The following is a 24,166-nucleotide window of genomic DNA, read 5'->3' as shown; positions in this document are numbered from 1 at the left end:
GAACTCCCTCTGGCTCCCGCCTTTGCCCGCTTCCGGTCGTCGTCGTCGCCGCTGCTGCCGCTGGTGCTGCTGCTGCTGCTGAGGCTGCTGGCGGAGGCCGGAGGATCGGGCGGCGGCGGCGGCGGCGGCTGAGAGGGCGGCGGCGGGAGCGGAGCGGGACAAGGGAGCGAGAGGAAGCGAGCGAGGAGCGAGCGGAGCGCGCCCAGCCCCGCCCGCCCTTCCGCCCGCCGGAGCAGCCGGAGCAGCCCGGGCCCCCAGCCGCCGCCGCCGTCACCGCCGCCGCCAGCCTGCCAGCCCGCGGGACAAAGCCCGAGAGCCCGTGCGCAGAGCCATGTCCTCGTCCGCCGGCAGCGGCCACCAGCCCAGCCAGAGCCGCGCTATCCCCACCCGCACCGTTCCCATCAGCGACGCCGCGCAGCTACCTCATGACTATTGCACCACGCCCGGGGGGACGCTCTTCTCCACCACACCGGGAGGTGAGCGCCGGCCGCCCGCGAAGCCCTCGCCCGGAGCCTGCAGCCGGCTACCGAGCGCGTCCGCGCCAGCCTCCGCGCTATCCCCTCAGTTTCCCGCCACGGTCCTTTAACTCAGGGCGTGTCCACGCAGGGCCGCTTGGGCCGTCCCGGCTTCACCGAAGCCCCTCCCCTGTAGGCCCACAAAGCCCCCCTGAGACTGCTTTCGGGAACCTTAACTTCGCGTTCTCTGTCGCCTGCAACTAGATTCAGCGCGTGCCCGCTCTGGAAACGTGGCTCTCTTGTCGCGAAAAAAGCCCTTGTTCCCGCTTCGTGGCAGGTTTACGCATTCGACCCAGTCTTGTACCCCTCCTTCTGCTCCCGGGCAAATTCGTCTACATTTGGCCTTGCACATACGCCACATTATCTCTGCCTCTTAATATATTTTGTGTTTGTGCACATTTATGCTTGATTTTGGAGCTGTCTCTCGGGACTTTTTAGAAAGGAAGTTGGGGAGAGTAACTCGCTTCTGGGACCCTGCGATGACTTGTTTTGCAGCTTTTAGAACACCAGGAGGAGGCTGGAATGCGGAGTTTGGAAGCCTCGCCCAGTGTTATCCTGCTTTGACAGCATTGTTTACTTTGCTGGACGAGGCCTCACGGGTGGGGGGGGGGAGTCCCCAGGCTGGAAGAGGAGTGATTAAAAAATGCTCAAGTAATAGCCCAGGGAAAGGAGCGCTGGCACCCTTGAGGGTAGAGTTTTGGTGGTGACGCTTTTGGAGATTGAAGAGGGCATTGTCAAGGAGGGCACCCTCGCAGGTGGGATTATTTGATCGGGGTTCCTGATCATTGCTTTTCAAAGTAGACCAGGAACTGTTTACGAGGAAGAACACTGGGGTAGAGGTGAAGAGCGTTGAATTAATTGGTCACGGGAAGAGGGAGCTCAAAGGTTGTCTGTCCCCTGACTGGGCTTTTCTCCAGAGGGAGGAGACTGGAGAGTGATCTTGAGGGACATTATGAGGGGAATGGTGCTTCATTTTTAACTTTGTAACTTTGCCTTTTGGTGGTGGGGTGGCCTCTCACTAGAGGGTTGAGGCTTTGCTGGCAGCCCCTCCTGCCTGCAAGATTGCTGGCTTCGTTCCTGTGGGCTGGGCTCACCAGTTGTACTCCAACCAATCCCCTGCAGTTAAGCTTGGGCGATCGGTTGCACAATAGCAAGGCCCCATAGAGCAAGAAGACCTCCTTGCCAACAGGGGATAAAAATTTAGGAGAGAGCCCTACAGAGGAATCCAGCCTGGCCACTCTAGGGGTGGGGTAGCTGCCTTGGAAGACTTTTAAATAACCCAGGCAGGAGAAGTTCATCAATATGTACAGAGAGCTGGGCTTAAGGAAGTTTTAACTTTTGCAGAGCAGTGAAGTTTCTAGTGAGGTGGCTTACCTCATTAGAGAAAACTCCCTCCTGACCTGATCTGGTCAAGGCTAGCCCCTGAGCATACTGAAATCTGGCCTTTTAATCATGAAAGATTTTGGTAGATCAGAATCTGCTCCAGATAAAATTGTCCTGAACTTGAACTGACAGCTTTTAAAAAATGGATATTGTTTTCCAAGGTGATGGAAAGGGATTTATGACTTCTCCCAGAATTCTTTGTGAGTTCTGTAATGCCTGTGCTTCCAGTAGTTCAGAACATATGTCATAGTAGTAACTGCACTCAGATTATTTATTTGAGGATGGAATGAAGCTTTTAGCTGCATATTAATCTATCCCCCTGAGGGAAGAACCACAGGGGCACCCTTTTGGCATATTTCAAATAGCCAAGCCACCTTGCTTTTATAGTATGGACATAGTTTTTAAGTGTGCTGTAAAGATAAAAGCTGTCTCATAGTCTGGATTAGTTCCTACAATATGTAGAAAGATTCTGCCAGAAATACTGATTCATTTACCCTATCTCCCTACAGACATAGTCACCACTGTTTTCTCAGGTATCACTTAACCTGTCTCCTTGTAGTTTCTACAGTTTTTGATTTCAGATTTAAATACCTGTCATCCTAGCTCATCTGTTATATTGAGCCAGTATTTATTGGTAGAGCACATTGTAATCTTTAAATTTTTAACAAGAGGACTTACATAATGTGTTTATAGGATATAGCACTGTTGGGATTGGATTTAACCACTATTTTATAGCAGTTAACTTAGTGCTCCTTAGGTGTTCAGTACTTAGTGATTTAATTTCTCCCCTTTGGAAAATTTCCAATTTTCTGGTGGTTTATTCATCTCTCTTGTTACATTTCCCCTCTCTTTTCCCAGGTAATTTTCCTCTGCCCAACCAGCGTTGTTATTTGGTCACCTCTAGGCACTTGCATTAATCTTAAATAAGTTTTGTGAGCCCAGTGCAGTGCTTTGCACAAAATGGGACCAGAGAAAAGTAGGAAATGCAGTCTTTGCTCTGAATGGTCTTAAACTCTTGGTGGGGATTAGAGATAGAAAAGCTTTTTAGTTCTACAACAAACAAACAAACAAAATTGTAAAGCGTCAAATGCTAACATGTATTTCAGACTTGAAAACATTAGAAAAGTGATAGTAGGCTTATATTCGAAATCTCCATTTAGTAGGAAGGAAAGGAATTAGAATTTCCTGTCTCAGACTTCTGGAAACCTTCTGGAGTGTCATACACATGTCAGAGCATTCCAGGATAAGATGATGTGCTAAATGCCCTAAATGATCAGACTGGGCAGGGACATTCACAACATAGTGATCTTACGATCTCTTCCCCTGAGAGGGTATCGCTTACCCTTAAGAAGGTTTCTCAAAATTACCTTCCTTTGGTTTGGAAAATGAGAGGTGGGTGAAAACACTTGCTATAACCTCTTCTATTTCTCATCTTTTTGGAAGAGTACCTTTTCTCATTATTAAAGAAGAGTAACATTTTTGAGTAAATTCAAGACAAAAAAATCCCTTGGATTTTATTTTGTTTTGTTTTATCTGCCTGTGGAGGAATGGACATGAAATTTGGTTCTTTGAGAAGCTACTACTATCCTCAATGAAAGGTAAAGTTACTAGAGTCGGCTTTACTTTTATAACACTCTGGCTAGCTGGAAGGGAACCTAATGCTTTCATTTTATAATTGAGAGAAACAGATCCAGAGAAATTAAATAACTTGTTAGTATCATACAGCTAACTAATGTCAGTCAGTGTGTAGCCTCAAATTTAGTGTCCTGATCCCTATTCCAGTTTTTTTCTCTACTATATTAAGATGAATATTTTCCTGAAAAGGGAAGTTTGTGAACATTTAAAGAGACTCTTCTACCTCTAGAATGCTAGCTAATGCAATGCTTTCTGCTACCTTATTTCTTAATAAGTTCTGAACTGTCTCCTTGTGGGAGAGTTGTGCTCTTGGGAATGAGCAGAAACATAGAGACCTGTTTTTGCCTTTCTTTTCCTGCATATCATCCTCATCAGCTGTGGAAAAGTATGCTGTTGCCATAACAAGAGCACCAGAGGGGAACTAACTATGATGGTCTGAAATCTTGTTCATAACCTTGTACTTCCTCTCTGCCAGCTAGAGTTGCTGTGATTGGTTCACTGGAGCAGAATTACCTGATGGCCATTGGAAGGGTCTGGGAATAAAGAAGACAGGAAGAAAGGAAAAGAATCCATTTGGAGTGAGCTATAATAAAGTCAGAGTATTTGAGGGGAATCCTGAGTGTTAATCTGGATCCTTTCTTGGGAGAAATGAATAGAGCCCTCTGTAGATTTGGGGAAGGAAGGCCAGTTTCTCACTGTCATAAAACTTTCAATTCAGTGACCTTGGGATGAGTTTATTTTAGGCCAAAAACTTCTGAACATACTTGTTTGGCTCTCTAAGGTTCAGTTATTAACCAAAGAACTTCGTGATTACATGTGAAAAGTGCACAAAAAAAACATGATGCAAGGTGTCTAGTCACTTTGCCCTGTGTTTGAGGAAGATGGCATTACTTATTTCAGAGTAACAAGAAAATTTGTTGTCGTTCCGGAGAAGATCCGGCTTTAGTCTCATATTCATCAGCTGCCAAAGTATGTATTAGAACTTGTAGCTCAGTTTTATGTTGGGTGCATATTTGCTAATGAAGGACTGAATTCTGAGCCAGGGAAGGCAGCAGTCCTTACCTGCAAGGCGTAGAACAGTGCATTCATTATGTTTAAGGGAGTGCCTTGCCTGCCCCGAGTCAGGCGCAGGGAAGACAGCTCTTCCAGGCTGATAATGCAGCATACACGACAGATGTGTACAGCTCCCATCAGCTCTCCTGAGGCCTGTGTGTGAAACAGGATGAGTCTAAGCTGGCACTACCAGGATTGTTCCAAAAGAACTTTTTTTTAAAAAAACATTTTTTTATTGAGTTACAGTCATTTTGCAACGTTGTGTCAAATTCCAGTGTAGAGCACAATTTTTCAGTTATACATGAACTTACATACATTCATTGTCACATTTTTTTTTTTGCTGTGAGCTACCACAAGATTTTGTATATATTTCCCTGTGCTATACAGTATAATCTTGTTTATCTATTCTACATCTAAAAGAACTTTTTGAGGACTGTAGTCTTAAAGACAGTTTTATGGGAGGGGTCCTGCATGGTTTAGAGACACTACAGGCTTGACTATACATGTGTGTGAGAGAAGATTTGCAAATCAGACAGGGTAAAGTTAATGTGGGAAAACTCATCTGGTTGGAGAGGAAGAGAGCCTGAGCAGGACAGTAGTTTGTTGGTGAAGGATAGAACTTTTTCTTGGCTTCCTAGTCTTTAGATGAACAGATTAATGTTTAAAAGATTTTTGCTGCTCCATTCATAACAGAACAAGTCAGTTGAAACTTGCAGTCATTCAGCTTATTAAATAGGTAAGGCCCAGGCTACCCGTTTCAAATTGGTGCATCACAGAACTTCGTGAAGACCCCTTAAAACCTGTGTTTTAACACCCAGCTATCTATTCGATGTGTGGCTAGTTTTTAAAGGCCCTCTTCACCTCACAGCTTGAAGGCAAAACTCAGAAATGTGAGTGTTTGCATCTAAATAATCTTTCAGATCTTTAGGACAAATGCCCTAACAAAAACTGTTTATTTCATTGAGTGTTTGTAAAAGTAAAAACCTTAACAAGCAAGGATCAGTTACCCAGAAAATACAGTTCAATTCTTGTAGATTCCTTGGGATTTTCTGTGTACAAGATCACATCATCTGTGAATAGAGAGTTTTATTTCTTCCTTGTCAATCCAGGTGCCTTTTATTTATTTATTTTTTTTCTTTTTTTGCCTAATTGCCCTGGCTAGAACTAGAACCTTCATTAGAATGTTGAATAAAAACAGCAGAGAATGAGAACAAACACCCTTGACATCTTCTCAATATTAGGGGGCAACCACCAGTCTTTCATCATTAGATAAGATGGTAGTTGTGGTTTTTCATAGATGACCTTTATCAGGTTCAGGAAGTTCCTTTATATTCCTAGTCTATTGAATGTTTTTATTATGAAATAGTATTGGGTTTTGTCAAATGCATATTTTTTTTACATCTATTGAGATGATCATGTGATTTTTGTTTTCTATTCTATTGATATGATGTGTTATGTTAATTATTTTTGAATGTTGAACCAGCCTCACATTCCTGGGATTAATCTCATTTGGTCATGGTATACAATCTTTTTTGTATGTTACTGAATTCGGTTTGCTAGTATTTGGTTGAGGATTTTTGCATCTGTATTCATAAGGAATATTAGTCTGTATTTTTCTTGCAATACCTTTGTCCGGTTTTAGTATCAAGGTAATACCTCATTCAATTTTAATCTTTTCAGAAATGTCCTGTTTATAACAGGAATGCTGACTGGTGAAGATAGACCATTGCTTTCTAGGCCCTAAGAGGTATCTGTCAGAGAGTGTGAGAGGCTTGTGATTCCTTTTAAGATGTCATAATTAATCCTTTGGGCCTCAGAGAGGTGCTCATCTCATCACCAGAAAATGTTTATGTTAGAGCTGGGCTGCTTTTACATTGAAATGAAACCTCTCTCTGGTCTGATAAGTTCCGAGAACTATTATGAATAGGCAGCTCATAAAAACAGTGACCTAGACCAGTGATCTCCAGAGGCTTTTGCCTCTTACAAACTTTATTGACAGAGTTAAAGTTCCTTACTGTAAGTAAAAGTAGAAGATGTTGATAGATAAGCATTGCTTATATATTTTTTAAGGTGCCCAAGAGGAATGAACTTGGGAGGAAAACAAATAGTGGAAATGAAAGCCAGGCTTGAATCTGAGTGCTTTCCCCATACCAAAGCAGTGAGCCTTCATTAATTATTAGCATTATAGAGGCTGAACCACAACATCTGTGAAATCTAATCCAAAGAATTGATCCAGGCTGCAGTCAACAGTCTGGCAGATCAAATCAGCATTTTCCTGGAATCAGAGCCAGGCATTTCTTGTGGAGAAAATTTATTTCAAGAAGAATGTTGACACCCAAACAGACATGGACATATATGATGTACTTTATTTTGACCCAGATTTTCTGATGGTCAAGGCTAGATAGATTTAAAATCAGTTGGCATTTATTTGAGATTAGTTAGTGGTGTGTATGTATATCACTTTGGACCTGGTACTAACTAAAAAGATCATTTGTTTCAAATCATTTTGCAGCAGAGGCTCAAGAGAGCCAAATTTGCTTAGAGAACTTTGCTTATTTATGTTGGTCTCCTGACTCCTGTCACCATGTGATCTTTTACAAATACATTTAGCTTCTTTGGATGTTAATTTCTTCACCTGTAAAACGACAGGCTTCTGCTAGACGCTGTCTAAGGACTCTTCTAACACTAGACCTTCTCAATAGGAACATAGTAATTAGCAACTTTCCTTTCAGCCTAGGTGTGTGTCCTGCTATAGCAGTGTCCTGGCAGGGAGCCATTCTTTGACATTAATATCTTGGAAACCTTTGCTCCCAGTTATTGAGATTTGGAGTTAATCAAAGGGCAGTAAGATTGGCTTTTCACAAACCTTGAATGTCTTCCATTTGCCATAATTATTTAGCGATACTAAGTTATAAGATCCTGAGGCTCCAGTTGTGCCTTTTGTTGATGTTGAAAATTGTCCCTCTCTTGCTTTTATTAGCACTTTACGGATTTGGTGGTTGTACACACTGAACATGGTTTGGCCACCGTCAACCTCCCTGGAGGATATGGGGTTAGGCAGCTTTTAGTCTCCTCTAGGTTATCTATCTAGCATAGAGGTTTTAGGAGTCTGTCTTTTCATCCAGAGCCTCCAGGAAAAAACAGATATTGTTTAAAACTGAAATTCATTCAAGAATGTTCTCTAACACTTCAATCAAACACAGACCTTGTTAATCACTCTCCCCAGCTGGAAGAATAAAAAGCAGAGAAAGTCACTTTTTTTGTAAGTCCTTTCTATATTTTCACTTATTTTCCCTTCTTAGTATTGAAGGGGGACCGGGGCTGGGAGAAGTGGGGAAGAGGCAGACTACCTTTCTGAGTATATTAGAAGCACTTACTTGCTGCTTGTTCAATCTTGTATCTGTTTCTCATCTCTTGGTGGGCGCTTATATGAGGCTTTAATGGAGATTTGTCAAGAATTCCTAATGGAATACTGAGATTACTTGCCAAGTGCTTTGTTTCTTTTTAAATTCAGTCTCTAGATTTGAAGGATACCTTCCTTCCTCATGGCTTTAGTGTGGGTATGTTATGTATATATTTATATTTGCAAATACTTTTTTTTGTATTTTTTGTATTCTCTTTGTGCAAATACTTTTTTGAGCCCCCCCCCCCACCAATTCCTTATAATTTTTTTTTAACACTTGATCTAAAATTTTTTTTTGGTGGAAGGGAAGCTTTAAACAACAGATTTATTCTTACATTTCTAAAGGCTAGAAGTCTGAAATCAAGTATATTTCTTACTGTAATAAAATATAAAAACATAAAATTTACCATTTTAACCATTTTTAAGTGTACAGTTCCATGGAACTAAGTACATTCTCATTGCTGTGCAACCGTCACCACCATCCATCTCCAGGACTTTTTCCTCTTCCCAAACTGGAACTTCATACTCATTAAACAATAACTACCCATTACCTACCCACCTCCAGCCTCTGGCAACCACCATTCTACTTTCTGTCTGAATTTGACTAGTCCAGGTACCTTGATACGTGGAATCGTATTATCTTTTGTGACTGACTTGCTTGACTTACAAAATGTCTTTGATATTCATGCAGTCATTCTTTTATTTTTCTTTCACATTTATTTTTTGTACCTATGAAAGTTAAGTTTAAAAGTCATATAGTATTATTAGGCTAATAACAAAAAGCAACATTCTTATGCCATATCCCCTCATCTCCAGTTCCACTCCCCAGAGAAACAAATCATTTTAAACTCTTTCAGCTATTTTTTTTTAAATTGAAGTATAGTCAGTTTATAATATTGTGTCAATTTCTGGTGTACAGCACAATGCTTCAGTCATACATGAATATACATATATTTGTTTTCATATGTCCTTCAGCTGTTTCTTCTAGCATTTACCTCTGGGTATCTAAATAACATGATTTAATGCTATTGCTCAATTTTAGATATTAACAATTAGTTTTCTACTACGGAAGATGAGAGATTAGTTGCTGTATACACCCTTCTTCCAATATATGTACTACTACCTCCCATCATCCTAATTTAACTTTTTTAATCCATTTTGGTTAAATTAATATTTATTAAATTTAGGTAAATATTAAATACAGATGTGGCTGGTGCTATTAGTTTCTAGCCCAACAGCTTTTCACTCTTCTTTTGTGCTACCTCAGATTTCCTCATTTTTTTTTAAAATGGAAGTATGCCAAGCTGCAGAAAATACACCCTGACTACTCTGTGTCTTCCCCAGTGTCTGGTCTGGTGGGCACCTGACCCAGTTCTGGCCTAAGATTTGTAGGGAGGGGATCCACTAAGGGTTTTCTGAGGAAGATTTTCCTCTTGGGTGGAGAAAGTCCCCTGAGGGGAGCCCTGTTTGACTCCACACTCTCCCTCCCTGCCTGAGATATTGCGGGGTGGGTGTGGGTTCATCTCAGTCTTCTTGAAGGGTTTTGTCACTAGCTATTCAAGCTATTCAATTTGGGCAAGTTACTTAATGTTTCTTGTTCTGAGCTATCTATTTGCATGAGTAGATGTGTAATTCTAATTCTGGAAGCAGCTTTAGCTAAACAATTTTATGATTAGGACCCTGCAAAAGTATAACTACTACCCTGTCAGTTAATCATGTTACAGTGGGCTTTCTCTAGGTGGTTTTATTTCAGTTTGTACAATTTCTTAGGTGTAATACATGGATTAATTGTCATTTAAACTAAGCTGTTTGGTCTTGAAAGAGGCCCTTAGGCTTGCATGACCTTGTTTGTGTGCTAACCATCTTGGCAAGCATAATTTTGGGCCCTGTTTATTCGCCTTCTTGTTCCCTGCCATTTGAAAATCACTAGTTTTTAGATCAAAAGGTAGAAACTTTTTTTTCCTCCTCTCTGTTCTCCATCAAAGGAATTAAGTTTTACTCTGTTATCCTAGTAATGTCAGCATTTAGAAAGTCAGGGATATTAGATTTATCCTAATATCTGGTCACCAAGGAATGAAGAACATTTATAGATATGTGATGTTAACTTAGATCTGAAGAGTCGTATTTGTTCTGAAATCCAAACATAAAGACTAAAGTAATACATGAACATTTTAAAAGCAAAGTGGAAAAGGAAAAATTGAACAGAAGTTCATAAAATGCAAAATAAAATGGTAATAGACTGCCACTTTTAACAGTTTCTACTTATAATGATTTTATTGGTTACACCACTGTTGCTGTAAATATGTTTACCACAATTTCTTGATTTTTTTAACGTTAGATAATAGTGTTGACACCCTGTTATGAAAATGAGGAATATAGGAGACTTTCATTTCTTTCTGCCTCTCTCATTTCCCCTCCTTTCTCCATTTACCAATTTCTGTAAATTATTTTATCATTTTTGGTTCTTCTGGGAGGTTACCTTTAAAACTCAGTAATATAGTTAAACCTCTGTGTCTCAGTCTGTCAATTTTAGCGCTCCACCATGAGATTATATTATCCACCCGTCCTGCCTCTACTTACCTGGTAGGTCAACCTTTCCATTGTTTTTACAGTATCAGGGTCTGTAACAGTTACATACTCTTCCTTAACTATGATAGTTCATTTTTATTATGGTTTGATTGTAAATATTGAAAAACTAGTAAATAGCATATACAATACTATGAATTTTATAGCTTTTAAATGTAAAACCAGAGTATGATGATTTTCATAGAAAAGGAAATGGAAGACTAACTGGAATGAAGAAGTTTCCATTGTCAATGTCAAATAGATTTTTTTTTTAATATTCCATCAGTTGATTAAAATCATGCTCCATTTTAATATTGTATTATATGCAAGGTATAGATTTCTTGTATTTTTTTTAACCTTCTTTAGAAATTTATGGTTAACTTGTTTCTAGTTTGTTGTGGATGCATTGGTTGACACTGAGTTGGGCTGACATGAATGTGGCCAGCAGTTTAAATTTGAATTACTAAGAAGTTCTTGCTTCAGAAAATGTATGTCTATGCATGTACATATATAAGACACCCTGAATATTTTAGGTTTTTAAATTAGTTGTCTTGCAATTCACATAATTTCACAGTAAACACAATATCCAACATAGGAAATGGTTTTTTTCCTGGCATTTTATGCATAGTCAAGTCTTAATGTTTTTCTTTTACTAGTTTTGGTTTTTTGAATGTCAGATGCTTTTGAGTTAACACCATAGAATCCTTAGTTACTGACAGGTTGACTCTTGTTTTGCCATGTATCTGCTACAAATTAATTAGCTTACAGTGATCTAAAATTCAAACAGTTAAAATACTGTGGTTTTGTACTCATATTATCCCTGGCCATATTTGAGAATATTAATAGCATCCGTTAAGATCCTAGTTCTTCCAGGTGTCTTCTCTTCTGAATTATTTACTTTGTGTGCATTTAAAACCAAATGTATCTTTAAAATCCACTAAAAACCCATTAGAACTAATAGGTGAGTTCACTAAGGTTGCAAGATACAGGATTGGTATACAAAATTGTGTTTCTATACGCTTGCAATGAACAATCCAAAAATGAAATCAAGAAAATAATTTGGAATAGCATAAAAATAATAAAATACGTAAGTTTAAGTTTAACCAAAAAACACAAACCTTACATTGTGGAAACTATAAAACATTGTTGAAAGAAAGAAGACCTAAATAAATAGACATTCTATGTTCATGGATTGGAAGACTTAATACTGCTAAGATGGCATTACTCCCCAAATTTATCTGTTCAGCACAATCCCCATCAACATCTCAGCTGGCTTCTTTGCAGAAGTTGACCCTAAAATTCAAAAGGAACTTTTAGAGACCTAAAATAGCCCAAGCAATCTTGAAAAAGAAAAACAAAGTTAGAAAACTCATACTTCCTGATTTCAGAAGTTATTATAGATCAGGACAGTAATACTATCTCATCAGGATACACATATAGATCAATGGAAGTCCAGAAATAAACCCTCACAATTATGGCCAATTGATCTTTGACAAGGGTGCTGAGACAATTAAATGGGGGAAGAAAGAGCTAAAGCTATAAAACTCTTAGAAGAAAAGGTAGGCACAAATCCTTATGACCTTGGTTAAGCAATAGTTTCTTAGATATGATACCAAAAGCACAAGCAACAAAAGAAAAAGACATAAGTTGGACTTTATTAAAAATTTAAAACTTTGGGGCTTTGAAGAATACCATCACAGAAGTGAAAAGGAATCCCACAGAGCAGGAGAAAATATTTGCAAGTTATTTGAATAAGAAATTTGTATTCTTAATATATAAAGAACTCTTACAATTCAGTGGTTAAAAAGATAACCCATTTAAAAATAGGCAAAGGATGTTTTTCCAAAGAAGCTACACATTTGAGTGGCCAATAGGCATATATGAAAAGATGCTCAACATCATTAGCCATCAGGGAAATGCAAACTAAAATCAAACCATCCTGAGATACCACTTCATAGCCACTAGGATAGCTGTAATTAACACGATGAGAAGCGTTAGCTACAATGTATGTAAATTGGAACCCTCACACTGCTGCTGGGAATGGAAAATGGTGCAGCCACTTTGGAAACCAGTCTGCTAGTAACGCAGCAAGTTAAGCCGTATGATCCGGCAGTTTTGCTCTTAGGTTTGCACCCAAGAGAAATGAAAACATATGTCCACACAAAACTTACATATGAATGTTTATAGCAGCATTATTCAAAGTGGAAGCAACCCAAATGTCCATCAACTGATTAACTGATAAAATGTGATATATACATACAATGGAATATTATTTGACAATAAAAAGAAATGAAGTACAGTTGGTCCCTGAACAACATAGGAGTTAATCCAATTATACCTTAGAGTTGGCCTTTCACGTCCATGGATTCAACCAACCACTGACTATGTAGGACTATAGTATTTACTGTTGAGAAATAGTTCAAACTTGCATTATTCAAGAGTCATCTGTACACTGATAAAACTTTCAAGTGAAAGAAGCAGTCATAAAAGACCACATACTGCATGATTCCGTTTATATAAAATGCCCTGAATAGGCAATTCTGTAGAGACAGAAAACATTAGTGGTTACCTAGTGCTGGAGAAGTTGGAGGAAGACGGGGTGGGACTGCTAAATGTGTATAGGTTATCTTTTGGGGATGATGACAGTGTTCTAAAATAGACTGTGGTGATGGTTGCACGGTTCTGTGAATATACTAAAAACTATTAAATTACACACTTTAAATAAATGAATTGTACATGAATTATATCTCGAAGCAGTAAAAATGTATTTTATTGCCTCTGTAAAGTCATAGGAGTTCTTTGAAGTTCCTCATGTCTCACACATTAAGATAGGCTCTCTACTGCTTATTTCCTACTTGGTTCAATTACAGTTCTTCGCTCTGTATGTTGTTAGTAATACATAATTTAGAAGTAGAAAGCTTGCTTTTTTATCTTGCACTTTTTTTTAACCACCTCACCCCCAGAGTTTCTAAGCTTGCTGTATTACAGAACTCAGAATAATCTTGTTCTAGCTCGCAAGTTGAATGTTAGTAAGAACATCTCACAGCAAAATCTCACCCTTCTGAAACCTAGCCATGAACAAAAGTGAGGGCGACACAAGAAATCCATCCACTAAGTGCAGAATCCATCCACTAAGCTTTTTCCAACCCTTTGTTCATTGGAAAGCAATCAGACCCCTTCCAAGCCTATTTGCTCTTATTTTACATAGCGTTAAATTAAGCAGATGACCAGTTTCTAAACCCAACAGATTAGGTGCATCAAGGTAAAATGGGTGTAAAGGGGGTGTGCTATAGACTGAATTATGCCCTTCCCATTCATATATTGAAGCACTAACCTCCACAGTGTGATGATATTTAGAGATGGGGGCCTTGGGAGGTAATAAGGTTAAGATGAAGTCCTGAGGTGGGGCCCTCATGTTGGGATTAGTGCCCCTATAAGAAGAGACACCAGAGAGCTTGCTCCCCTCTCCCCCATGAGAGGACACAATGAGATGGTGTCTGTTTACACATCCAGAAGAGAGCTCTCAGCAGAAATAGATGATACTGGCATCTTTCAAGAACTGTGAGGAAATATATTTCTGTGTAAGACACTCAGTCTATGGTACTTGCTAAGACATGGAAGAAAGATGGTTCATAGTCTAATAGTGAGGGAGGAGACAAAGGAACCATGGTGGGGAGGGGCACAAACACAGCCTTGCCAATCTGTATCCTGTACAGTGTAAGGAAAATACAGTGTATTACAGTTTAAGAGCATCAACTGAATAGGCCCTGAGACTTCTTAGGTCACAACATAGTATAATAAATGATTTTCATAATGACCCTGATTCATCAAGAAGGGGTTGAATTGTTTTCTGTTTAAGGTGGTAGAAAGTTTTAAATCTGTATTCGAAAATTTTCTGTCTAAAATAATTCAGATTATTCATTTTTTGAAAATTAAACTGTTTTTTGTTCTCCAGAATGATTCATTCCTCATAATTTCAGATGCCTTTTTGAGTTGTTACTATGTTCTTATTTCTCAAAGCACCCTCCAAAGAAGATGCAGTTAAATTTCTACTTTTCTTATCCTAAAATTATACTTGAAACAGGATGTAAAACTTCTGTCTTCTTTAAACCCTGTTTTCCAGGAACCCGAATCATTTATGATCGAAAGTTTCTATTGGATCGTCGCAATTCTCCCATGGCTCAGACCCCCCCCTGCCATCTGCCCAATATTCCAGGAGTCACCAGCCCTGGCACCTTAATCGAAGACTCCAAAGTAGAAGTAAACAATTTGAACAACTTGAACAATCATGACAGGAAGCATGCAGTTGGTAAGAGAATGCCGATATTGAAGACCAAGATGGTAGTCCTGGGATTCGAGTGTCGGTCTGCTGTAGGTTGAAAAAATGTTGATGCTTCATAACTGACACTCAGTTGTGTCTCTAAGGTTCCCACCTCACCCCACTCCCATCACCATGACTTACTGAAATGTTCTAGCAACCCTGAGTTCTAAATCATAATCAGATCTAATCTAGGTAGGGGGTGAAGAAGAATGCAAAATCAGGGAATGGTAAATCCCAAAGATGACTCCTTGAACCTGGTCTTTGTTGGACTAGGGATAACACACACACAGAAATGTAACAGAATCGAATAGCCCCCATTTCCATCACCTTTGGGAAATAGACCTTGTTTCTTAAAAGAAGAATGTCCCTTTTATGGTGTAAGGAAAAGTGGTATGGTTTTTCCCCTCATTTTCTGGGACTGCCTATAATTCAGTACCCCCACCTTCACACACACATACACACACACACACACATTTTTAGTAATGGGTCCTTTCTGTCTCTGGAAACGAGATAGAAATGGCCAGCTCCTGCAGTACACCTTGGCTTGCACTCCATGATCCCTGTACACAAGCCAGTGTTCTGCCTCAAATTCCAAATGAGGTTTTAATGGACAGAGTGTCGATTCAGGGCAGGGCCAAAGTTCAGAGCCTCCAGAAGAGTGTGCTGATGCAATAGATGGCCAGGTGCTCCCCAGGAGCTCCTGGATGGTCAACCTGTGGACAAAGGGACACTTGGAAAGTTTTCACTTGTATTCTTTCCCTCAGTTGCTCCTCCTCCCCATGGGTGATTTGACTGCCGGTCTTTTTCCCCCCAGATTAGAAAGACCAACTAAAGTGAAGTAGAATAGTTGTTCTAAGGCAGCAGAAAATGAGACAGTTTGAATTATTTTTTGACTCTCGTGCAGAGGGGATGACAGTTAAATCAAACAGTTTGCTTTTCCTCTTTGTGCTCAGGTTCTCCTTTTCTTCATTCTAACCAGGGGATGATGCTCAGTTTGAGATGGACATCTGACTGTCCAAGAGCATCAGAAGAAAAGCAGCAACACTGATACCTGTGTGTACCTGATTTGGCTGATAGGATCAACAGTGCAAAGACCGAAGAGGCAGTACCAGCAGTCCCTGTTGCAGTCTCCACCTCCTCCTCTTCCTCCGGGTGCCAAAGGATGCGAAGATGAGCTGCATCTGATCATTTCTTCTCCCTGTTTCCTGTTCCCCTTCCCAGTTAGACAGTTAGATTGAAGGCCCTTGGCATATTTCTGTAGAACTAAGAGCGCACAGAGGAAAACAGTTAAACTCTGGTTCCTGTCCACCATGCCCCATTTTTTTTTTTAATCCCAAGTCAACCTACCAATTACTGGCTGGCTGGGAAGTCTGGAGAAGTGATATGGAGTTTTGATGTGTTCAGCATCATTCATATTCTTACCCTCTGTTTCTCTCACCCATGTTTCAGTGCTGCAAGAATCTGGATTTGGGGGCTTGAAAACCATTAGAGGGAAATGGTAAACAGGAAGAGAGCTGCTTTCCCTTTACCTTAAAGTGTTTGTCCTTGGGGACAGAGCACAGTTTGTACAATTCTAGTAGCATTACCCTGTGGCACTGTTCTGAGGTCCATTTCCCCTCCTTCCTCTGGGAGGAGTGTCTTGTCTGTAGTATTAACATTTCATCTTCCCATTCCTTTACTTAGCACAGTTGTGCAACAGTTTCGTTACATCAGAAGAGTCCTCAGTAACTAGCTGTTCTTTCCTCCTTTTCTCCCGTTCCTCCCTGCTTGCATCTCATTGCTTGCAGTCGTTTTATACTCTGAGCTCTCTGGGTGATTTCACCTGCTCCCAGAGCAGGCCCGTACCACATGACAGAGGCACTTCGGATATGACCGATCATAGTATTCTGCAGGGGGATAACCCAAGAATGACCTCGGAAGACACTGAACCCTCTGAGTACCCAGGCTCAGTAGTCATTGTTTTTCAGTCCCGTGAGCATTGTGATATTTGTTGTCTCTGATTGTAGTTTCTTGCATTTTAAGTTTAAAGTTGACTTTCAGAATCCTCTTAGAAAAGATCTAAACTTTTTTCCTTTGTGGACCTGCTTTGTTTGGCTGCTGAGATAGACAAACATGGGCTTAAAAATGTGTTCCTCCCAGTTTTCTTGCCCTTCACATGGTACTCTGAATTTCCTTTTCCTTCTCTGCCTCCCTCCCTCTTTCTCTCCTTCCCTTTTCTCTGCCAGGCCATTTTTCAAATAGACATCCAAGATACCTCAAATGTTGGTATCTGATAATATCTGTCTCTCTTCTTATCTGAGGAGAGACCTTTTATTTTTAAGATGAGTACAGACCTATTTTTACATATGTTTTCAGTACAATTTTGAACAGCAACTTTTTAATTACACATCTTCTGGTGTTAGGAAGGTGAGAAATGTCCCTAGGCGAGTCTGCTGTTCCATGTCACCATCCCTTGTCTCCCCTAGTCCCTTAAGAGCTCTTTTCCTTCTCCTAGTTTTGGGTGTGCATGTTTGGAGTTTGTAGTGGGTGGTTTGTGAAACTGGACCATTCTGCCTTCCCTGGGTCCTTCACGAAAGCCTCATTCTTTTCCCTTACCCTTTGCTGCTTCATTCCCCTCCCTCCCCCCCCCCCCCAACGCTGCTGTTCTGACTATTAACTGGCACAGTAATCCTGGGAGAGTGACTCCCCTCAGAGAAAGACAAGTAAAAGAGCCACTGATGTCCTGGGAATTTCTGGTTGGATTTGGTGCCCTGAACCCTCTTATTAAGAGATCAGATCCTAGGGTGAGAATAGCAGACAACTGGCTAAGAAAGCAAGCTGTTTGTTTTTCTTTTAAACTATGAAAAGACCTTGTTTGCGAATACATTTTAGACAGAAGAGAGGAAGAATGTCTGAGGAACTTTGTTCTGTTTTCTGCTACAAAAGGTGAATAGTTCAAAGAGTGAAGCCTTTTGTGATGGTTGACGTCTCTCAGGAACAAGCTGGATCTCCAAAGTTTTGGAGATGCTTTCAGTCTCAAAAATTGATGATTAGAAAAGTATTTTTTTTTTGTATGTTTGTTTAATGTGTTCCTGTTCTGATTTTAATTAAACTCCAAATTTCACTTTATATACTCTTGGAAAAACTTAAGGTGCATCAGTAACTTGCATGAGAAGCTTGCTCAGGATCTCATTGTCCTCTGCGAGCTTGATTCTTTGGGAATGAAGCTTTCATTCTTCTCAGACCCTGGCCTTGGTGTCCTGTGGAATCTGACTCAACTACAGCTGGTCAGTGTCAGTGAGCAGAAGTGCATCCCCTGCTTGGTCTTTACTGCTATGCATGAAAATTTGGCTTGCTCACTGAGCAACAAGGAATGAATTTAAAAGATGTCAGCTTGAGTAGTCTCAAGATGCTATGTTCCCCTTTTTTGCTACCTTGAGGAACTTCTGCAGGTGGCCCCCTAATCAGAGGCCATATTTCTAGTATTTCTTGGGCGTGTCAGCTGTATAATATAGCAGCTTCCCAGTCCTTTAGCTGTCTCTGTAAGGACCTCCATGCTGCTTGGTGCATTTCTTTCCTGGAGGCCACTGCTACTAGAGATACTTTGGTCTCCATAAATCGATGCTTTAAAGATAATTTCACGAGGCAGTAGATAAACTTCTAACAGATGACAACTTTGTGCGATGCCTCACAGAAGCATTTTCAGGGCAAGCCAGAATCCAGTGGGTGGCTTACTCCTGGATGTTTGGAAAGAATCTCCCAGTTGAACCCCTAAATGAATAACCTATCCGGGCCTTTTCTTGGGGAGGGAACACCCTTGAGGGTATCATTGAGTGAGATGGTTCTTAAAATCTTAGTGATCTTTTGTACTTTCCTTTTTATGAGGAGAACATGTTTCTGTGCTTGTGGGGACAATCCATCTTCATGAGAAATGACCTTCCAGATTCCAGCAGGAGACATGCATTGTTGTGACTCTACCTCCTTCATAGGGTGGTGGTACATTGAGTTCACCACTTCCTCATATTCTGTTTATATGGCTATAATGTGCTCAAGAGCACAGTTTAGAGAAGCTGGCTTCTAGCTATTAGGCTTCCCAGCCAAGAGTTTCGTCCTTTCACCTGTGTTATCTATTGCTATGTAACAGGTTACCCCCAAACTAAATCTTAAAAGAGCAAGCATTGGCGGTTTCTGTGGGTTAGGAGTTGGGAAGCAGCTTAGCATGATGGTTCTGGCTCAGGATCATAAGAAATTGCAGTCAAACATCAGCAAGGTTTACAGTCACCTGGGGTTTGAGAATCCACTCCCAGGCTCTCTTTGTGGCTATTGGCAAGATGCCTCAATCTCTCCCTATGTGGGTCTCTTTTGTCTCTTTTTAGGGCAGTGTGAGTCTCCTCATACCATGGCAGCTGGCTCCCCCTGAGTAGGTGATTCCAGAGAGAGGGCAAGGAGGACTCTGCAGTGCCTTTTATGACAGTCTCTGAGAGCACACACCGTCACTCCTTCCTTATTCTGTTCCTTAGAAGCGAACCACAAGCCCAGCCTATACTCAAGGGGACGGGAATCACACACACCCTACTGAATGGAGCAGTAAGAATCTGTGGATAGATCTTAAAACCGCCTCACCCCCAAGAGAAGGTGAAACCAGATCAACAAGGGGCGGGGGTAGGTTAAAACTAGATGATACACTGAGAGAGGTGGTCTTACTAAAAACAATTCTCTAAGATGTGCATCAACAAACAAAAAAAGACTCCCCATGGCCACCTGCCGGTTTTGAGAGGGGTGACGAGAAAAGGCAGTTCCCGGGAGAATGTATCTATATGTTTGCCTGATGTATACTACCAGCGGTCCAGGGATGCTTTGCAAGTCCTTGGCTTGGGATCTCTAAGGCTCGATACCATTTACTCGTTATCTCCTTTAGCCAGGAATTGACAAAGGGAAGTGAATCCTTCTAGTTGAGCCACGTAAGTGGACTTTGAATCAGAGTTGTCAAGCAAAGGGAGCAAATGTGTATTAGATGTTGGTTACTGGGCTGAAGAAAAGCCAACTGTTTAGATTCAGGGTGAAATAGCTGATAGCATCCGGAAGCCAGGTGTGTGCCAGAGTCCATGCTTAGCACCTGCTCTTGCCAACCATACCAGCTGAAGCAGATTTGGGTCGGGTGTCACCCAAGAAGCTTCTCAATAAAGTAGGGGACATCTGGGAATTAGAAACACCTGCCTGTGCTTGATTGTTCAGGTTAACTGTGTGCTCATCACATCCTGAGCTTTCTGATGGAAATGAGGTCTTAAAGAGAACCAGCCATATCTTCACTCTGGAGAGAAACTTAGATGAGGCTTGTCAGTTCAGCACCTTAGCGAATGTCTGCTCTGTGTTTCTGGCACCTGTGTGCAGCCAAGCTTTGGAGAGTTCAGACATCTTAAGGATGTAAATTCTTGTTTGACTTTATACTCCACCTTTCCCACGTACCTATAGCTGTGCTTGCTTTAGAGTATACTTGAGTAAAAGCATGCTGCTGAAGCAGCTATTTTTTAAAAAAGTACTTCTCCCAGAAGTAAGGAACTCATCTTTAAAGCACCTTCAAATGAATTTGTTTCCTTCTAATTTTTTCATAATAGACGGTCTTTTATATTTGCTGTTGGCTTACCTGCTCTTTGGATCTCTGAGACCTTACCTTCCCAATTCAAACATTTCCATTAGAATGCAACCTGCTAGACATTTGAGCTTTCACCCCAGAGGCTTTCATTTGGCCAATGCATATTGACTCCCTGCTTTGAATCAAGGCACCTGGTGTAAGGGGCTCATCGTGTTGGCAGCAGTATCCCAGAAACGGAATCTTTTTCCATTGTCCCTGTCTTGGAGACTTGATGGGGATTAGGTATCTTGGCTGCTTGAAACCAAGGCCCTCAGCTCTTTGCATTCCCCTCTAGACAGGAGGCCCACTGCTTTTCTTTACCTGGGTCAGAACTTTCCCCTCTTGGCATGTTTCTCTACTACGTGCATATGGGCAGCTATTTATTATCTGCAAAACCCAATCTCTTACCCACCCATGACATCTGAGAGGAAGGAGTATTTGTTTTAAAGAAGCACTGTTTCTTTGGGAGGGCAATTTCTATCTGGACTTTGAAGGGAGCATGGTTACTGTGCATTACCACCCCCCACTACCACGAAATTCTTTCCCTCTCTCTCACTTTTAATAAAAGGTGGCATTAGACTTTGAGGCAGTTGGGTCCCAGGTCTTTAGAATGCTTATCCCCCCCACAGCATTTCCTGTTCTAGCCATGTTTTTCCAGGTGACTATTGGAGTTTCCCTGAGGCTGGCTCACAAACGTTTCTCACTGCAGACTAAGGGTATTTGGTACACACTTGATTTTTCAATCATTTATGTCACCTTTCCCACGCTATGGAAATTACGTTTCTCTCTCTGGGCTGGTCCTGGAAAATTGATACCTTTTGGCAAAGCTTAGATTTAGGAGAAGTCTTTCAAGTCCCTGTTCAGATGGTCTGTGGTTTTCTCTTTGCTTCCTCTGCCTGCAACCCTGGCAGATCATACTGTTTGGATCCCAAATAGAAAATAGTAGTGAGATGAAACACATTCCTGGGGTATTTAAACTCTTACTCTGCCACCTTTCTAAGAGTGGGAGGCTGGCAGAGAGATGCTGCAATGCTTGATAATCATTTGGCCACATTGGAATTTCCAAAGGGAGCTCTTGCTGGTGCTTAAAACCAAAATTCCCGGACATCTGAGTTTCCATGAATGTAGCACATGTTGCCCCAATGTACCCTCTTCCTCTCCATCTTAATCTTTAAAAACAAAAACCCAGGCCCAGGCCAAGGGTAATTTTTACTTGAAACCAGGAGACTGGGGGAGGAACACTAGCAACGAGGGACAAGCTGTGTGGGTGAGCCGTCCTGCTCCTGCTGTCTGTTCCCATCACTGAGGACTGTGAGCCAGTGCCTTTCCTTCACCCGGAGATGGAGCCTATCTCCTTCCACCTGGGTGAGGAGACCCTCTGCTACCCAGGGGTAAACCTTAAAGAGGGTGTCTCGGAGAGCCCAGAAGACACTTATATATTTGGGTGTCCATTTTAAGCATCTTTAAAATACTTTATATATTAAAAAAAATGCCCTTCCCTGTTTTTATGCCACCAGTGGCCCAGTTCCATCCATTCTGAGTGGAAAAGCAGAGACTGCCAGTACTTTCCTTGGTCTTCCCTTCATCTCCCTTGATGTGAGTGTCCCCTGACCCCTCCCATCCATTTCATTGTAGTGGATGGAGAGCAGAGGGCACCATGCAGTCCTGAGTGATTCCGTGATCAGGTTTTTGTTTTTCTGTGTTTCCAAACCAGCAAGTGTTTGGAAATTAGGGAAAAAAATTAAATTCTCACCAACGGTTGCTGTTACAGTTAAATCAATAAAGATCTTGAGCATCACCTTGGTGTTTTAATTTTTTTTTTTTTTAATTTCAGGTGAAGTCCTGTTGACACATTTTGGGCATCTTGGCTGGTAAGGGAGAGGGGCAGAGGCAGTTGGCAGCTTCATGTGTCACTCCTCAGCACTCACAGAGCACTCTGTCCACCTGGCTCTATCTCTGCAAGGAGGTGATATTTCCCTTCCCTCAGGCGTTTGGAGGTGAACATGTTCCTACTGGGGCTGGGTGCACCCAGGGTCCTCCTCTAGGTGCCAGCCTGGGGAAGCCCAAACAACAGCTTTCCTCAGGAGGGCTGCCTCTGCCTCTCAGGAGCACGTGTTAGAAATCCATCATATGTGACATCTTAAAATAAAGCAGACTGTGCTGCATGGGCATCAGATTCCTTGCTATTATTAATCCAGTGAGGCTCCCGTATTAGTATTGAGAGCAAGAATCCTGTCCTTTCATGTTTTAGATGTTGTAAACAGATCCACAGATCCACAGAACAAAAAACAGTGTAGAGGGTTAGGGCACAGGCTTTGGGGTAAGACAGGCTTGAATTCCCACTGTGCCACTTAGTAGCAGCCACGTCCTCTCCAACAGGATTCTCGATAATCTGTCTAACTTTCAGTTTCCTTCTCTAAAAGAGGGTTAAGGTAAGTACATCTTAGGTGGTTTTGATGCTCAGATAAGATCGTGGAAAGGACAACCTAGTGGCAGGGATGTGAAGAGCTCAGTAACAGCTCAGTTGGTGTGACAAGCAGAGGTCAGTTAGCTGGGTCTGCTTCTCCCAAGAGTGTGCAAGTTTGGGAGTGGAACAGGCTTGTGTGACCTCTAGAAGGACTAAAGAATCTCTTCAAGGGAAGACGGGGCCAAATAATTTTGAAAGAACTTTCATACATCCTTTACTCTGCCCCAAAGGCAAATAGGATATCAACTTCAAAGACTATTTAGAATAGAGGGATAAGGCTTTTACTGCTAATCAAAGGTGATACTATATAAGATGGAGATTAACCCCTGACTGGTGCTGCTATGTGGGTCACAACCACTTCCACCTCTTGTGTATTTCGGCTTTCATCTTTCCTCCACTCCTCCCTATGCCAGGCCCACCCACTTCCCCAGCCGAGGAGAGTAATGCATCTAATTTCCCCTACTTGGCTACTGACTTTGGACTGCTATAGGAACAGTGGAAGGAGACCTTTGCCTTAAGAGCAAGTTAAAGTACCTCTGACTGTTCTCTGAGAGCCCCTTCCTGGTCCCTAGGGTAGGGCTGGACTCAGTTTTCAAAAGCACTGATTCCTTGGACTTTGTAACAAAGTCTGCACCAGTTTGCAGGGTCCAGAGCACAGAGCTGTGTTGCTAGGCTCAGCCCCAAATACTTCCGGCCAGACAGCCGAATGCCCCTGCTGCTGACACATCACACACTGAGCTTTCAGCGGGAGTCAGCAAAATGTCCTTTCACTCCTTTGTGCCTGTGTCTTCTGCTTGATAAGAGGCAACGTCCTGTCATCAGTGGGGTTTGTTCTCTGAGTCACTAGAGCTGCTAACTGTAAATACTCCCACAACTGTAGCCACAAATAGCTTGACCTTTCGCTTTCCTGGCCCCAGCCACAGAGGGACAAGTTGGGCACCCAGTTAGTAAAGAGGATGCTCTAAAGCCCTGGGATGGGATTTTTACTCCCAAGAACTTCAGTTTGGTAGTGGAATTGGGATTCAAATGACCCAAAGCTAAGGGAGTAAAAACCCCCAGAGGCTATTAAGGATGGTGCCCCTAGGGCTCTGTAGTCCAGAGCTCGGCTCTTGGCCCTGCCACTCCTAGCTGTGGGGTCAGGCCAGTAGGCCTCACTGGGGTCTCATTTAGGAAAGGATGGGACAAAAGCTGATCTCACAAGGCCTCCCCAACT

The 24,166-nt window shown here is 41.6% G+C and overlaps 1 protein-coding gene across 1 annotated transcript; it reads left to right on the top strand.

Annotated features, from left to right (window-relative positions):
• The first annotated feature begins 25 nt into the window (after positions 1-25).
• EIF4EBP2 (eukaryotic translation initiation factor 4E binding protein 2) lies at positions 26-22,284 on the top strand. Its single transcript, XM_031461142.2, has 3 exons — positions 26-476; positions 14,678-14,863; positions 15,855-22,284. The coding sequence occupies exons 1-3, from the start codon at positions 332-334 to the stop codon at positions 15,884-15,886; spliced, it is 363 nt and encodes a 120-aa protein (XP_031317002.1). The 5' UTR covers positions 26-331; the 3' UTR covers positions 15,887-22,284.
• The last annotated feature ends 1,882 nt before the right edge of the window (positions 22,285-24,166 follow it).

The sequence above is a fragment of the Camelus dromedarius genome, chromosome 8 (assembly GCF_036321535.1).
Source record: "Camelus dromedarius isolate mCamDro1 chromosome 8, mCamDro1.pat, whole genome shotgun sequence".
In the NCBI taxonomy this organism is placed as follows: domain Eukaryota; kingdom Metazoa; phylum Chordata; class Mammalia; order Artiodactyla; family Camelidae; genus Camelus; species Camelus dromedarius.
Note: the sequence above shows the minus strand (reverse complement) of the source record. Positions and strands in the feature narration are given on the sequence as shown.